This window comes from Cuculus canorus, chromosome 3 (assembly GCF_017976375.1).
Source record: "Cuculus canorus isolate bCucCan1 chromosome 3, bCucCan1.pri, whole genome shotgun sequence".
Taxonomy (NCBI): domain Eukaryota; kingdom Metazoa; phylum Chordata; class Aves; order Cuculiformes; family Cuculidae; genus Cuculus; species Cuculus canorus.
The window spans coordinates 99,459,591-99,477,018 of record NC_071403.1 but is presented as its reverse complement, the minus strand read 5'-3'; the positions used below and the strand labels follow the sequence as shown (position 1 = coordinate 99,477,018).

Sequence of the window (17,428 nt, the reverse complement as noted above, 5' to 3'; positions counted from 1 at the left end):
TGCTTGACCTTTACGTCACATTAATGCCTCTGCAGATTTTTCTTGTAACGCCCTTCGAATACTTGGATAAAGGAGTCCATTTAGCAAATTACCTGCTTATCAAGAGCCTTTTGTGGTAGCTGAGAGACGTAAATTACTGTACATGCATTTATAATACAGCTTGAATATGAATGTACTTGTCATTTGACCACTTAGTCCAGTTTCCATTCCATTTAACACAAGATGGGTTTTCTTAAGATGAATCACAGCTCTTCAGACATGCAAAATTTGTGCTCCAGAACGAGAGAAAGTACAGGCTTTCAAGTGCGTTAAAATTCACAGCACAAGTCATTTTGCTTTGGAAATTAACATACTTTAGAGCATCTGAAACAATTCCCAGCAGTTGCTTCTTGCATATTGTGTTGGTTGTGTGAGATATCAGATGAGTTAAATTGACTGTTAAATGCATGTGATTGTGCACAAAATGATTATAATATTGATTTTAAAACTTAATCAAATACTTTTTAATAGTTCTCAATACCAACAGTAATGAAATATTCAACTTGGTTTTCTTTTTAATGTAACAATGATAATAGAACAGAAAATGGTGACTGAAGAGCATGTAAGGGTACCCAGCGAGATGGTGGGTAAAGTTTATAGTCATGTTATTTTAGTTCTTGGCATTGGTGGTTTTGCAGCCTAGAGTTCATCTCCAGAGTGTTGTGTTTTATGTATTTAGTTGTTCTGTAGAACTCTTGTGAGAGAGGAAAACTCTGCAAGTACATAGTTTTACGTGCAGTGCTGTGCCTTCTATCCCAGTGCAAGTCTAAGTAAGTGTCGATACGTAGTTCCATCAGTACCTTTAAGCATTGAAGCAGCTACATACGAAGGCAATGTGTTACACAAAGGATATCAAAAAATCAATTTTTGATTATGCCATCAGTTAATTTTTGGGTTATTCCATTATGCATAGCTGTAATAGCTCTTACCCAGGTAATATCAGCTACATTAAAATACTTTGTTAAATTAATACTACATTAAAATACTTACTTTAATAAGTTGAGCACTTAGATGAATCTTCTTACTTGTGCTTTTTCCTGCAGTGAGTAAACTTGTCTTCCTTCAAATTCTTTCCCCTTTCAGTCTTAAGTCTGATGTCATTGCCAGATGTCATTGACTGAAGTATTTGCGGTAAATGCAATTGCTTCGCTTGCTCTTAGCAAGTCTTAAGTTTTCGCAGCTTTTAAGGCCTTCACTGGGCTTTCCAGTCTGATTTAATTCTAATAAATCTTCTGCTTTTTCTTGTCCAAGTTTTGCCAGCTCTTCCCAAATATTACACACACAGAAGTCTTCCCTTCTTGAGAGCATCACTGATGTTCCTGTATTCTATAATCTCTTGCTGTACTTTCAAAACGCCTTTTTTTTTTTTTTTTTTTGCACATTATGAAGTTTCTCAGGAAGTCTGTGAAACTACATTGATTTCAAAATTGTATTTTCCTTTATCATGTGCATTGAACAAGCTTTTCTTCGGCTACTTACTTGAATAGTCAGACTTGATCCTTATTTCTGTTATAATTTGAAAGATACTGTCCCTCTTTTAGTAATTGAAGCCTTAAAAATACAAGGGACTAAATATTTTGGCCATGCTGATCATTTTCAGAGGCTCAAAGATTACCCAATAAATGTTTGGGCACAGTCTTTTTGTAATCTTTTGGTGGTGAGATCCTTTTGGTAGTGGCCTACATCCTGTGATAGTTTTCACTTGGATAAAACTTGCTTGCTTTATCAGTTTCTGTATAGCTCACCATCAGTCTTTGCTGTATAATGTTTTCATGTAGGTCCCTAAGTGAACTTGTAAAAGCTCTAATGTCTTCTAGCAAGAACTTGGTAAAATCCAGGTTACTTTAAGAGCCAGAACTTAAGTTTCACATTATAATCTCTCTCTCTCTCTCGCTGTCCTACTAAGCTGTCTTTATCTCAGCCCATGAGATTCTTTTTTCAATTCTCCTTCTCATCCCACTGTGGGGATGAGGTGAGCAAGCAGCTGCGTGACGCTTAGTGCTGCACAACACCTTGTAAAAGATCCACACTGAAGGGCAGTCCACACTTACAGTCGGGACAGAATTTGAATTTAGTGTGTGTTTTCTGTTTGTTTTCTAAAATTTGGGAATCTTGCCCTTGATATATTGCTCCTTTTTTCCCTACAAAGAAAAGAAAACCAAAAAATGCTATGAGCGAAGGTTAGGCATACAGGATGTTTTTTCTTGCTCTCTTGCGAAGGGTAATATTTGGTTTCTACATTACCTGAATATTGAATTGGAATGTTAATGCTTTGGTGTTCAGGTGGGTGTATATTATGTTGGAAGTGTTATCCCTTGGTATTATAATTATTATCTATGATTAATCTTGCCTGTGCTGGTAAGGAGTAAGAGATTTTTACCAGAGGGTCATGTCTTTCTGTGTGAGCTTACACACCTATAACATAAATTGACAAGGGTTGGGTGGGTTTGGAGAATTTGTAGCAGGCAGACAGGAGAATGATTTTGCCTGTTTTTAACGTAGATAATTGCTAAAATTTTAGGAGTCCTTGAGGCAACTGTCCGGTTTTGAGTTTATTTTTGTTTTCATTTGGAGACTTGTCTATTTATTATAAAAATTAAATGTTGGTAAACAAAGTTCTGGTGCACACTTAAGATAAATTTGAATGCTAGATTTAGCAGTTTCAATAATTAATAACATTTTTTAAACTGTCTTCTTAAAAATGCAACATTTGGGGGTTTTAGTAATGAAGATTTATTATAGTTTGAAGAAGAACAAGCTGCAAAGGTCATGACTTTAAGGCTGTAAGGGAAGAGTGTTTATAACATAGCTGCTTTCCTTGAGCTGGATACTAAAATATATTAATTAAATGTTAAAAAAAATAATATTTTTTATTGGACAAATGCTAAGGCATTTTAACCTGAGTTACTGTTGAAGGTTTTTATTTTTGTGTGCATATTATCTGAGTTATAATTCACTATATCAGTTTTGGGACTTAAGTTCAGGAAGTTATTTTCTTTACGTGTTTTTAAAAGGCTAGGGTTAATGATACCAGCAGCATGGTTGCCTTCTGAACTAAAATCTGATTTCGTTTTCCCTTTCTTTCTATTCCATTCTTAGATGCCATTGCTGTTTTAAAAGGAATGCTTGACAGTGGTTTGTTACCCTCTAGACTGGCAGTTATTGCGCTCACTCAGGCTCTGGCAGAAAAAGGAGATATAAAGAACATGGAAGCACTTAAAAACATGGTGGAAGACATCATAAAATCAATTGGTATATCTGCCTCGCTAATGGCTAGTGCTGTTGCATTGGCTCATACTAAGAAGTAAGTATTTCTAGGACTGGTGTATGTAATTCTTCTATGCAGAGCGGTGGGAAGTCACTTGCACTGGCTGTTTCATTCTGTTTCCATTCTTGTGGTGTCCTAGATATTAAAATTCTAGTCAAGTTGAGCAGTGTGCTGTTCAGTTCTGTTATGATATTGTTTCCCAAATACATTTGGAGTTGAAAATAATTTAACCAAATACAGGGACAGCTATGAAGCACTTGAGAGAGCATAAATTTGTCTCTGGTGAGACAAATTGAGAACTATATCAACTTAGCTTTGATACCCTCGTTCTAATATACTACACCTCGTGTAAAGTGTTCTTCTTGGTTTTAGATCAAAAGCCTTATGAAATACGAATGTAAAATTGAGTTACTTGATCAATATAAATCTAAAAATCTTGGAACTTAGCACCCAGAGATTATGCATATAATTTAATTTAGAAACAAATGTCTGTTCCAGTAGTTGAAATTACAATATTATTGTGTTTACCCTCAAAATGTGAATGCTAGACATATATCTGTGGGGTGATTTTATACTTTTTCTTTGTCAGAATTGTAAAAAATTGGCTACTATGTTGTTTTAGTTTTGATCGACATACACTTTGAGTATCCTTTGATTCAAATGTTTAATTCAGTATCATGTTCTGTCTAGTTTTTTTGTTTAGTTGATACGTTGATACTGTTCTAGTTCATCCTTTGTATAAAACGTCGTGAAGGAAGCACTTCTTGCAGAAAGGGCATATTGTGAACTTCACAGTATGCTTTGCAGGAACCAGTCTTCAGGAATCCTACGTATTCTGTTATTTTATTTCAAACCAGTTTCATCAGGTAGAACTCCAGAGTCTAACTTCGTAGGAAAGCAGTAAAACTGTGTAGTACGTATCAGATACCTGATCACCTCAGGCATGTCAGACCGGAGAGGGTAGTTACTGAAGTGTTTGGAACAGCAAGAGGACTTGAATTTAAAGAAAACCATGCGGGCAAGTTCTAGTAATGACCTCGCCATTTTCAGCCACTTCTGTCTATAAGAAGGACTGATGCTGTAAATACTTACATCTGAGTGAACCTTGGCACATGGTACAAGTACATTGACTTTTGCATAAATTAAACACTCCAAATAGGAGAGATACTTCAGGATTTGTCTCATAAGCTGGATATTTTTATATATTTCCATGTCATAAAAGGTTGTAAAGTCATGCAGTGTTCTCAAGATGTAGAATGGTTACAAGAACAAATAAAATAAAAGCTGTATGCAGGCACAGGTTGTTTAGGCAGCATCGACTTTTCTTTTTCTATACCAAAACTGTCTTGGAAGTATGAGAAGACATAGCAGCAGCATAAATAATACGCGCCTTGTATATTCTGAAATATCTTGCAAGCCGTACCTTGAGAACTATAGAAAACAGATTCTTAAAGATATTTTTAATACCTGTTCAATTTTTTGGTAGATTGATATTCCTGATATAGTTTTCAAAGCATTTTTCATAGCTTTCTAATGTGCTGCATTTCTACTTCAACTAAAAGCGTTCATCGTGTTCAGATTTCTTTTTCAATTCAATTAATTTTTAGAGTGGACCGATAAGCGATTTTGTCATTTGAACTTTTTAGAACACTGTAAGTAGAGCTTACACTTCGGTAATCACTTCCCGCGTTATTTTGTTAGCATTTGTTATGCTTAAGCCGTAAGATTATACGTGTTTAGACAAAGGTACTGAACAAATGACATTTAGTGTTGTCTTTTGCATCCAGAAAAAGCAGGCATGGGAAAACTCAGGTAAATAATTAATTGAATAACATTAAAAAAAAAATTACCAGAGTTGCGTACATTAATTATTTAGATACGTTCCGTTAATGTTTTGATTTTGCATTCTAGATTTGCAGAACACATTTTCTTAAAGCAGCTAGCTGAACTCTATTTTCTTAATGAGGAAGAAAGTCTGTGAAAATTACCTAGGCTTTGTACAGGTCAAAGATCATTAAAAATTTATTTATGTCTTATTTATTCATTCAGTCAAAAGTGGTTTCACTCTTACAATATCTGAATGAAATCATAGGTACTTATCCATTACTGGTAAATGTAACCTTAATGTAGAAAACAAAAACCTTAATATAATTTCTTCTTTGGGTTTAGAAATCTTGATTTCAAAAACTAAGCCAATTCAATCTATTTTCCTAGCAATGACCTTGATGCTGCTGTGGAATACCTTGAGCCTCTGCTTATCTCTGGTGCACAGAATCCTGATCAAGCTGTCAAAAATATTTCCTATTTGTTAAGAAAGGTGTCAGAGGAAGGATTAGAACCAGCTTTGGAAAAATGTGAGTTAATTGCAATGATATTTAAATATTCTGACTAGACAGAGGTGTTATGAAAGAGCTATTACATGTAAAACCTGCTCAGTCAGCATAAATCATGCCTGTGAAGTTAACAAAGGGGCTTTTCAATCAAAGATTTTTCCCTCTGTGCTGATCATTTTGCAGTTGGTGCGATGGCAGAACGACTGGCCAGTCAGTTTGGAATTTACAGACCTGTCACAGATCTTTTCCTTCAATATGTCACTGCAGACAGAGTGGATGATGCCAGATTGCTGATACAGGTAATAACACAACAAGAGAGGTACAGAAATGCTTAGAGCTCTTCAGAGGTTAGCTGTGAAATTGTCAAAAAGAGGTGGTGTATAGCATAAGCTAGTACCAGTGTGCTTTTGAATTACAGTGTGAGTAGCTGTAGCACAGTTCAGACTATTCCAAACCAAGAGCTAATGCTTTAGTACTTATAGGAGTAGTGGCTACCAGAGTCAGAAGGGGGTTTATCTTCTAACAACTTGAAGAAAATAAAGGAAGGCTTGTATATTGCTTGAAATTCCATCCAAAGCAATTATTCTTTTACAAGTTTCCTGATAGACAGCAGTTGCTTCTTGCAAACCATTTCCTTGTAGCTTCTTGCATAATTTCTTAAATGCCGCAAACACAATAATAATATCCTTAAGCTGTACAGTTTGCAAACAAGAAATGCAGTTGTTGCTTTTTGTGGACCTTGTTCCACTTGGTTGCTACACTATCGTATATGCTGCATGTATGTGCTTTATGAAGAGCTGCATGTGCTTTCTATTCACCTGAGTGTCACAGATGCATTAAAGGATGAATGCTACTCTTCTGGGCCACAGTCTCAGCTGAGTTTAGTGATCTTCAAGGAACGAAGCAGCTGCATTCATCCAAGCCAGAGGTGGGATGAACTGTTGGATGAAGCAACCACTGGCAGCACGCACAAACAGGCTCCGTGAGGGAGGCTCATCCCAGCAGGTGGCAGTCCAGCAGTCATGCTGATTCTGCAGATTGTTCTGTGCGTGTAGTCTCCTGCCTCAAACTGAGGCCTCTTTGCCATCTCCTGGTAGCGCATGCTACTCATTTACCAGTTCCTGAGTGTTTGAAGGAAGTATGTTAAAGAAAAAGCTCTGCTTCATCCGTCAGGTGTTTTATGATATTTCAGGACAATTTTTTAAGAAGAATACATACCAACAAACATGTTCCGTTATTTCTGTTGCTGTGAGAGGTGGATTATTTCCATATTCCTTGCTCTGCAATATTATTTTTTTATTGCTTTGCCTAACTGATCATCTGAGTATTAAATTAGAAGGATCAAACATCAAAATGAAAAAAATCTCAAGTTATTTTACTCTCCTCTTTTTTTTCTTAATTGCTCTTTGATTGAAAAGAATTAAATTGAACGAGTGAATGAAGATCTGTTAGAATTTCTTGCCTTTGTGAAGATGGGGGGGTTCATTTTTAAGTAAAATCTCATTCTTAAAATTTTTCTAAAGGGGGAATAATTTCCATTCGTATATTCCTTAAACTTACTACAGCAGCATCCAAATATTGGCAGTAAATTCATGGCTCTATAGCATTGAAGTAACATATATATATATATACAAGTATATAGCTTGAAGTAACATTCTATACCTTATATCTTGGAGGAGAATTTCATATTAAGTGTACATTCACAGATGTGCTTGAGTTGGAGCTTCTATGTATATGAGAAAATTTGTTTTTTATGTAGTGCAGGAAAAACTTTCATTTCTGTTAAACATTCTTGACTGATATTGTGGGTCAAATATTCTACTAATAGGTAACTAGAAGCTAGTAATGAACACTGTCCATTGTTTGTTACTTTTGTAAAAAGTAAACCACAATATAAATGAATTATTTTGCATGTAATAATATGAAATATTAGTATGCATGTGAAGAATCCTTGCTTTCAAAAAATGCAGTTTATTTAAAAGTTCGAGAAACAGCACAGTGTCTTTTGCACTGTCTGGAGGGGAGAGTGCTTTTGCTGATGAAAGTCAAAAGTGGGTTGATATTTCATCAAGAAGGGGACTGTGGAAAGCAGCTTTCTCAGGCTATCTTGATTTCTTATATTGACAGTAGGTGAGAATGGCTAGAATTGATAAATAAGTTTCTGCCATGAATATTTTGCTTCTGCTTATCACCATAAAGCAAGTTTTTGTCAGAATGCCTCAGGTGCATTTTTGTCTTAGTTTACCTGATGGAATGAGTCTTCACACCTTTTCACTTGGATCTTAAAGAGCCTGTCAAACCATATTATACATAATCTACATTCATAGTAGCATAAACCAAAATTTATTGCTTGCCTATGTCTAAAATACTGATTGAATGTAGTAAATTTATGGTATGTGGTTTTTTATATGCACAATATTCTCTTCTTTCTTTGCATTTTGGTACTGCTAAAATATTTTAGAACTGGTAAAAAGCGCTTTGTATTCTAAGAATTTGAAGACTGACACCTTTGAGGAGCAGAGACTAAAATATTGTCTTATATATTTTACTTTGCCCTTGTTTCTAACGTAAGATAGTTTTTTTTGATTTATCTGGTCTGTCTCAAACTTTTTTTAAGTTCAACTTCTCTCTCTCTCTCTCTCAAACACTGTCTATTGCAGTGAAAGCCTTTTATAAAATAGAGAGATTGAAATCAGTCCTTTGTATGCATAAGTGTGGGTAATTATACTTTAAAGAGAACTTGCTTTGTACATTTTAATTTTTATAAAGAAACGAGCAGTTATCTCCCTGACACCTTATTAAATGTATAATTAACCTTATGATCCCTAGCTCACTTGTGAATGCTTGGCAGTATAATTGGAGAGGAATAGTGTTTCTCTTTTTCATTCTTTTGCAGTCCTAAACCTTGTTTTTGTGGTATGTTGAAGTATTAGTTTAATTCATTCCCCTTTTGTTTTAAACAAACTTTGTTTTTAAAAATGTAGGTACTAATGAACTTGTTTCCTATGTTCATTGGTTGGGGGATTTTTGGTTTTTTTTTCAAACTAATGTTCAATTTTTACCTTGTAAAAAGATAATATATTAATTTATTACTTTAAACATCTGTAATGAGAAATTTTCAACTTAGTCATTTTATTTACCACTAACCTCCTTGTGACTGCTACATTGATTATTTCTTTTTCTTTAGAAATCTGGTGTACTGCTTGATAAGAGGGCTTTACTGATTTTTATGGCTAGATCAGCATCTAAACCTGGACAGGTATAGTGGTTTTTCCTGTATACCATTGTATATGTAGCAAAATTCTCTTTCATCAACCATTGTTGAAGTGTTTGGGGTCTTGGAACTTCACAGTTGACGGCTTTATTGTGTTTCTTGGGGAGAGGGAGGTTAATGTGCAGAGTTCGTTGCCTTTAAAGAAACAGTTCACTTCTTGGAGCATGGTAGAAAGGAGGATGTAGTTAATATTTTCCTATTGTTTCAGTAATCTCCTGCATTTTTAATGTTATCCTTTATATCCTACAAACAGTAGTGTTCTACTGCACTGTCCAGTTCAGTATCACTACCTGAAAGTACTGACTTTGTTGGTTATATTGTGTGAACACAAATGCAAGTTTAAAAACCTCAGGCTCTCTCTAATGATAAAATGCCTCTGTGTTTAGATTAAAAGACAGATTTCGTATTACTTATTATGGTGAGTTAGAAATATATCTAGTTTTGAGCATCTAGTTTTGTGCTGATTCTCCATAATTTGAAATGCTCTCTTTTGCGTGCATGTTCTTCTCCATCCCTCACTCCTTATATGCCCCCTTCAAAATAAGAAAAAAACTACAAACAAAAAAACCCAAACCAGAAAAAAAAACCACAAACAAGAAACGTCCCAGAAAACCAACCAAAAGAAAGACCCCAGAACAACCAAACAAAGCAACAAAAAAAAAAAAACACAAAAAAACTGCAAACAACCCCCATCAAAACTCAACCAAACAACAACAACAAAAACCCAAAAACGCGCACAGTTTAAACACAAACTAGAATAAATACTTTTCAAATGATGGAAGATTACATGTTTGTTCTGTGGAAATTGCTGTTAAATACTCCTAGATTAGCAGTTCTGTTGAAATGATAATGATAAATGTGATGATGGTAAGCAATCTTTTGGTACCTGTTGAAGAAATTTAAAAATTTGAAATTTTCTTGCTTTTCAAGCTGAAATTTTAATCACTCATAGGAGTTAGTCATATAGGATAAAGATGTTATTAATTTCAGTAAACTTTTTTAATTTAAGACCTGAGAGGTTTTGAAACTGAAATCGGAAGTTGATGGAGGAAGTTTCAAAATTTAAGCACGTTAGTTAGTGATCTGAGTTCTTTTAAGCACTGATCATAGGTACCATTGACCTCTAGGTCAGTGAATGCTGCTGAGTGGTTTGCATTTTTTTTTAAATGGGTTGAAATCCTGACATATTCTCATTAACACATGAATTACTTCCTTCAAAAAAAAAATTTGAGAAACTAATGTTTAGGCTTCTGAAGCATGTCTTTTAGTCCTGTATTTTGTTTGTTTTATTTTGTACCTGATTGTTTCTTATCTGCATATGAAATTTTGGGAAGCAAGCTACTCTGTTTTCGGTTGCACAGTCAGTTCCCTGTTACTGGTACAGTATGTTCAACTTAAAAGATCTGCAATAATTATTGTAACTTTGGCAACTTTATTTTGTTCTCTGAGCTTTGAAGTTAATGCTTTTTTATCTGTGCATTAAATTTCACAGGCAAAGAACATCGAGAGACTTCTAGAACTGATTCCTGAGCATCTAGATGAGCAAGCTGCGCACTGTTACCTCATGAGATGTTATGGTAATTTACTCTCCTTGGAATAGTTTTTTTAGTAAGGGCTCTTGAGACATTCAGAAATCCCATCGTGGAAACCCTTAGAAAGGGGAGTAGGAGCTGCACTGTGTAACTTACTTTTCAGTTTGAGCCATAAGGAGATGAGGAGTTTGTCTCAAGGGTCTGTTTTTAAATCTGTTGGGGCTGTAAAATATACTCGTTGTTGGGTTGGAAAAGTAACTAACTGACCCGAGCCTTGAACCCTTAACAGAAGGAAGTGTATTAAAGGATACTGTTATCATAGAGGCTAAGTAGGGGCTTCGTGGAACAAAAAAAAATCCATCCTAACCTGTGGAGAGAAATACTGTAGAAATGAGTGGCTTTTAAATTGAATATAGCTTTTTTCCCCAAAAAACATTGTAATAAGTATATTGGTTCCTTATATGTGTGTGTTTCAAAATCTTAAGTGATTAGCTCTGTTAGTAATGTGCAAGGACCTGAGTGTTGTTAGTGTAAATTGGTTTTACTTGTTTAACTTTGGCTAAATTAAATATTCCAGATGCCTTCGTTTGGATTTACCCAAACAGTTGAAGTGCTAGTCAGGCCTCTTAATAGTTGAAGTCAGAAAGGAACAGCTCAAAAAAAAAAAAAAAAAAAAATTAAGTTGCTTGTTTAAACACATTTGATTGCAACACTCAGTCTTGAAATACCAGGGCATGTAGCCCCTATGACAACACTCCTCTGGAAGCTTGTGTCTGTGTTGTTGTGTCCTTTGCCTTGTGTGTTCTGAAATGATTCTCCAGTTTCATTACAGGGAGTAAATACTCTTCACAAGTGCATTACAAGCGAAAAGATAGAATGACAGAAACCCTTGTGTTCCCATATATCACAGAGGAGATAGGCAGGAATGATTAAGTAAAACAATTCAAGCCCAAATCCAAGACGTTGTTTTAAAAAATAGAAGCTTTGCTGTATTTGAATCAACTTCTGGAACTTCTCATGATATGGCATCTAAATTACAAAATTAACTTGCTTAGCAGCGTTCAAAACAGCAGTCACTACCAGAATGGTTTAGCCCCATAGTTTCATTCACAGCAGGGTAAGTTTTCAAACATGTTTTTATAAAACAAAAAAACGCCCTTTTGTCACCAGCACTGTACTTACAGTTCCCCACTGTCATTAGACCTTTACGGCTTTTACCTCAGTAAAAATTCCGTAAGTAGGCTAATTAATTTTTTCAGTATCTTTTTCCAACAATATCATAGTACAATGATTTCATATAGAGCTTGGAGAGAATCAATCACTTGCTCTGTTGTACCTAAAACAGTAGTTAGAGTGTATTCAAAATGTGAAGCCACACAGTATGTGAAGAAACGGTTGCTGTAGTTTCTTCAGGCAGGGGTATGGCTGGCTTATAGCAAGTTCTAGAAGAGACATTCAGTACCAGCATGAAGAGTTCCCAAGTTATTCTGTACAAATGTCTCACTTTTATAAGACATTTATTTCACTCCTCTATGGGTTGGAAGAGTGCATATCGGTTACTTGACCCACATTACCAAGGCAAGGCTGGACGAGTTATACTAGCATAACTTTGCATTTTCCATGGCGTCTTCCTGTTTTCAGGACCCATTGTTGTTTTTCATTAAAAAAAAAAGATAAGAGTACTATACTGCAATTGGTTACTGTTGCTAGTTTATCAAGATGAATGGACAAATAAAATTATAATTGTGTTTAGCAAAGATAAAGTAGACTATAGATCACAGCTGAAAGAAGTCTGATTTCAGACATCCATAACTGAACAAATAAAGTAACACTCCTTTCCTTGTCTTGAGATGTGATCCACTGCCAGACTGCCAGGACTAGATTTCCTCCATCTGGGGAAATGCATAACGCTTTACTGTATACATTCTAGAAAAAGGAAATATATAAAAGCACATTTGTTCAGTCCTTTAAATGCAATCTAAGTATTAGTGCTTCCCCCCCTCCTACAGTAAATACATCTATTTTTAAGAAATAGAACGTGAACAATTTCTATTAGGCTTTCATTAAACCATCACTTCATGCAGTTTCTGCAATAGCCTCCCACAATCAAAAAGGAGTTCTGCCGCTTGCCAGATGTGAGTGGGAAGCTTTTTCTCATGAGAAAGGGACACAGGCTATCCATATCTGCATAATTAAAGCTTTTTTATCTTTCAAGAGCCATCAGGTTTGTAGGTTGTGAAGATGGTACTTCCAAATGTGAAGAAGCACGAATGTGAGACAGCTCCAGTACTGCAGGTGTTTGCATTTTCTGAAGCAACAAAATTAATTTAGCTGGACATGATGTCTTCCTTACTGTTCACAGGGTGCTAGGAACTATTGTGCTGCTGCTAGGAGCCTGAGATCAGTGAAAATGTCAGAGGTCACTTTAATTTCATCCTGATGCTTCTGAAGCAAATGTCTGAGCAGCAGAAATGTTTGTGGTTAAGCGTGACTCATTGTGGGAGGGGGAGTTTCTGCCCTCTCCCCCTTTAAATGAAGGAGAAATACACTCAGCTCTTCTACAGCTAGAAGTGAATAGTGCTCTAAATAAACAAAGAATTGGATTAGTTAGAATCTGTTGTAGAGGATATCCAACAAAATGCTGTTGGTTACCTAAACAGTTAAGGTTTGCAGTAGTGTTAGTGGGTCAGCAAAAATTTTCTTCTACTCGATAGGATGAAGTGGGTTTTCCTTTCTAAAATGAGCATCTGAACTTTTTGTTTGTTCCTAGGCTATAGTTTTCATGTAGCCAGCACCTGTAACCATAACAATATTCTGTACTTAAGGGAATTTAATTCTGTTCTGTAGTTATCATACCTTAAAGAACATCCAATTCCAACCCCCCCTACCATGAGCAGGGACACTTCCCACTACATAAGGCAGCTCGAGGCCCTATCCAGCCTGGCCTCGAACAGTTCTAGGGATGGAGCATCCACATCTTCCCTGGGCAGCCTGTGCCAGTGCCTCACCACCCTCATGGTGAAGAATTTCTTTCTAATATCTAATCTGAATCTTCCCCTCTCCATCTTATAGCCATTCTCCCTTGTGGTATCACTACCTCCCCTTGTAAAAAGTCCCTCCCCAGCTTTCTTGTAGCGCCCTTCAGGTACTAGAAGGCCACTATAAGGTCTCCCTGGAGCCTTGTCTTCTCCAGGGTGAACAGCCCCAACTCTGTCTGTTCTCAGATGGGAAATGCCCCAATCCTCTGATCATCTTTGTAGCCCTCCTCTGGACCCATTCCAGCATTTCTGTATTCTTTTTATGTTAGACATTCCAGAACTGGAGACAGTACTCCAGATAGAGTCTCCTGAGAGGAGAATAGAGGGAGTAAATCACTTCCCTCGACCTGCTGGCCACACTTCTTTTGATGCAGCCCAGGGTACGGTTGGCTTGTGACCTGCAAGCATGCATTGCCAGCTCATGTCAAGCTTCTCGTCTGCCAGTACCCCCAAGTCCTTCTCTGCAGGGCTGCTCTCAGTCATATTATCCCTATCCTGTACTGAAACTGCAGATTACCCTGACCTCAGTCTAGAACCTTGCACTTTGCCTTGTTGAACCTCTTGAGATTCACACAGGCCCACTTCTCCAGCCTGTCCAGGTCCCTCTGAATGACATCCTGTCCTTCGGGTGTGGCAACTGCACCACTTGGCGTGGTGTAATCTGCAAATTTCCTGAGGGTGCACTCAATCTCACTGTCTCTATACTGATGAAGATATTAAAGGGTACTGGTCCCAGTACGGACCCCTGAGGGATCATGCTGAATTTGGGTGGCTTTTGTTTATAGTTTGCTTAAGAAAGAGACATGTAGCTCTGTATCTCATGTCCTAGAGTGGTGTGTTCTTACTGTGCAGCTCCTATTCCTTTGGGGTTCCAGCACGTCCTTGAAGGAATTGATCATCCAGCTTCAAGTGAAAAGGAAAGCCACAATGTCTGTTCTGTTCCCTTATGTGAATTGTCAGTAGGATATGAAGAATATCCATAACATTTGGAATATTGTGTATTAAAATATTTAGAATATGTTTTATCAAGTAAGTAGGAATGTATGATGTGGAAATAGGTGGAAAGAGGAACAGTTAACCGCTGGGTTTTTTGGCTTTTGTTTTTTTCCTCAGAATTGGATGGGGATGTTGCTTCTGTAAAGGCTTTGTATGAGAAAACAAAAGCGAAGAACATACAGCTGCATGACCTATCTCTGAAATCTTTAGCAGCTTTTCTGAAGAAAGTAGGAGAGCCTGTTCCTTTTACAGAACCCCCTGTGAGTATTTCCTAATTAAAAAATAGATCTGCAGAACTGTGTATGTTCCATGTTAATAAAACAAATTGCATTAATAATTACAGAGTGATTAGATCTCTGCAGAGACTCCTCAAAGGAAGTAATGTATGAAGTACTGAGTGTTGTAGGAGCTGTAGTAATCTTGCGTTGGATTTGACTTGAAATAAAACCTCTTGGGGCTTATGATATTTAAACTACCTGGTCCTTATCAGGCACTCATCTACAGGTGTACCTTTATCAAATGTCCGTGGGGCATTTATCTAAGCAATTGAACTTTAAAAGGCTCATAGAATGTATATTTCATTAGCAATTAATGGACTTAAGCTTTCATTAATTACTTGTTTTGTATCTAATGCAAGTTGCTGCTTTAGGAGGATGGAGTTTTAGAAATGTAGGAATTATTTTTCCATTGCAGCTTTGCTTCTGGCTGCCTGGCCAACAGATATGTGCAACTGTGCAAATCTAACTTATTTGAAGGTGACAAGTGGCATGACACTAAATTTGTAAAGACTAAATTCTTCCTTCATATTATTCCTTTGACTAATACTCTACTAGTACCCTTTTAGCAAAGCAGACTTGTGACTTACTATAGGTTCCCTCTGTAAGCAGACTTTTTATTGCCACTTTCTATGTTCTAAAATCAGTGTTTTTCTATAGTTCTGTAAAGACATGATTATTATGCAATTTCTCTGTATTGCTGCATGATAAATGTGATTTTTCGTTTCTCATTTTGCAAAGAATTGGAGAAAATTTTGGCGTATATTTTTTGGTTTAGCCTTTTAACAGCTGTGGAACTTTTTCTGCAACCTCAACATAATTTATAATGGAATTTTTATTTGGACTGTGTAAATCTAAAACCTGGAATGTATGTTTCTTACATATAGCTAGTAAAAATAAGAGTTTTTTCAAAGTCACTGAAATTACTTCTTTTTCCTGTTCAATTTTTCTCTAACACAGCTTGATCTTTAAAAGCGTCTCATAACTTTTTTGACACAATTGGAGATTGCAGTTAAAAAGTATTTTCATTTTTAAAATTAAATGGATTATATTATTGCATTTTGTAATAGAAGCTTTATTATGCATTTTTGGGAAGGTTTTCCTTTTTCCTTTCATTCTCTCTCTCTGGTATTTCTCTTAATTATACAGACTTCAATACAGATCTAGTTTTGCATGACAGAGAATAGTAGATTTTGCTTTTGTCAGGACATAAGACTTTGTTCAGACTTAGTAACTTTTCAGTTGAAACAATGTTGAACTTGTTTATTCCACTCTATTTATAGGAGACATTCAAGTTCTATGCGGAAAAATGGAGGAAAAGAGGATTGGAAGCATCATGATCGGACAGTCTTCTATGCTATAGTTGTTTTTGAAATTGATTAAATATTACATTCAATAAAAAAATATAAAAGCATGATGTTCTGTGTAATTTTTAACATAAATACTGTGTTCAAGCAGCACTTTCCATAGCTGTAGAAACATTCATTTATAGAAATGCTGTGAAAATTGCTAATGAAATACAAAGATGCAGCTTTTTAGGCTATTTCTGTTTGATGTATGACGTGCTATAGCCTGAACTGTATTTGGCTCTTGTTAATTCAACAAGTGTATGTATATTGAGTTGCTAAAGGAGTATGTAACTGTAACTGAAGCACACTGTATCATCCGTTGGTGTTCTTTGTCTGGTCAGTGTACTTTAAGGGGAAAGTATTAGAGTAAAGAACATCATCTTGAAGGTTCATCTGTATCTACACAGAAAATAAACACATCTTTTTTAGATTTCTACTAATTGTACTTCTCTTGTGTTAAGCATCACATATGGGCAGTGGACTTTATAAAGACAAAATACTTCTAAATTTTACACTACCTTCTGTATTGTATAGCATCTTTAATTCATTCTCAGAGCTGTTTGTCCAGTTAATTTTATGGATACAAGAACGGCATATCCCTGAAAACATGCCTTTTAAACAAAGGAGTGCCTGTTACTTGCAGAAGTAGCGGTGGTTTAATTGTTGGGGGAGTAGTGGGCTTGTTTTATTTGTATCCAGAGTAAATAAATTGTTTTATTTTACCAGGGTAAACCCATTCTGGTGTAGAGTTTTCCAGTCCAGAGTTGCGGGATCAGGAAAAGAAGACACTTATAAATTACTAATTGAAATGATACATAGAAAATACATCCCTTTTCTCTGTGAATAATGATAGAAACTTGTACAATAATCTGAATGTATCAAAGCTGGGAATAAATTGAGACCTAATTTTTGAAAGTACAATTTCCAATTCATTAACTAGCTGGTATATTTATAAATAGAAAATTCTCACTATACTCAAAAAATGAGACATAACTAATTCAGGGGCTGGAGTGGTTATTAATTTATTTTTTATTCCAAACAAACCTTGGTTACTTCGCAAGCATAGGCTCGCCAAGCATATGCTGCACCTATGTGGCTCTAACCGTCTGGTACCCTTTCTTCCTAGGTTGTCATGATAAGGAATTAACGTTGGAAATTGCATTTGTTGCTTAATGGTTGTGTGCCCTATCTGAAAGCAAGCAGTGCTTGGTTTATTTCGTTTCACAAATGGAGGTGTTTCTTTTTTCTAAAGCTGGCAGCTACATTACATGTGTTTCAGTGTAATAGCAGCTTAATTGAAGACTGTGTCAACTAGTTGGCAACC

The 17,428-nt window shown here is 36.0% G+C and overlaps 1 protein-coding gene across 1 annotated transcript in view; it reads left to right on the top strand.

The window, feature by feature from the left end:
- LRPPRC (leucine rich pentatricopeptide repeat containing) overlaps window positions 1-16,925 on the top strand; it is a 92,293-nt gene extending 75,368 nt beyond the window's left edge. Inside the window, exons 32-38 of the mRNA XM_054062893.1 lie at window positions 3,139-3,343; window positions 5,522-5,661; window positions 5,824-5,939; window positions 8,828-8,899; window positions 10,407-10,491; window positions 14,598-14,740; window positions 16,039-16,925. Coding sequence (XP_053918868.1) covers window positions 3,139-3,343; window positions 5,522-5,661; window positions 5,824-5,939; window positions 8,828-8,899; window positions 10,407-10,491; window positions 14,598-14,740; window positions 16,039-16,095 — 818 coding nt within the window. The 3' untranslated portion in view covers window positions 16,096-16,925. The remainder of the gene's footprint in view (window positions 1-3,138; window positions 3,344-5,521; window positions 5,662-5,823; window positions 5,940-8,827; window positions 8,900-10,406; window positions 10,492-14,597; window positions 14,741-16,038) is intronic.
- Window positions 16,926-17,428: the final 503 nt, after the last annotated feature.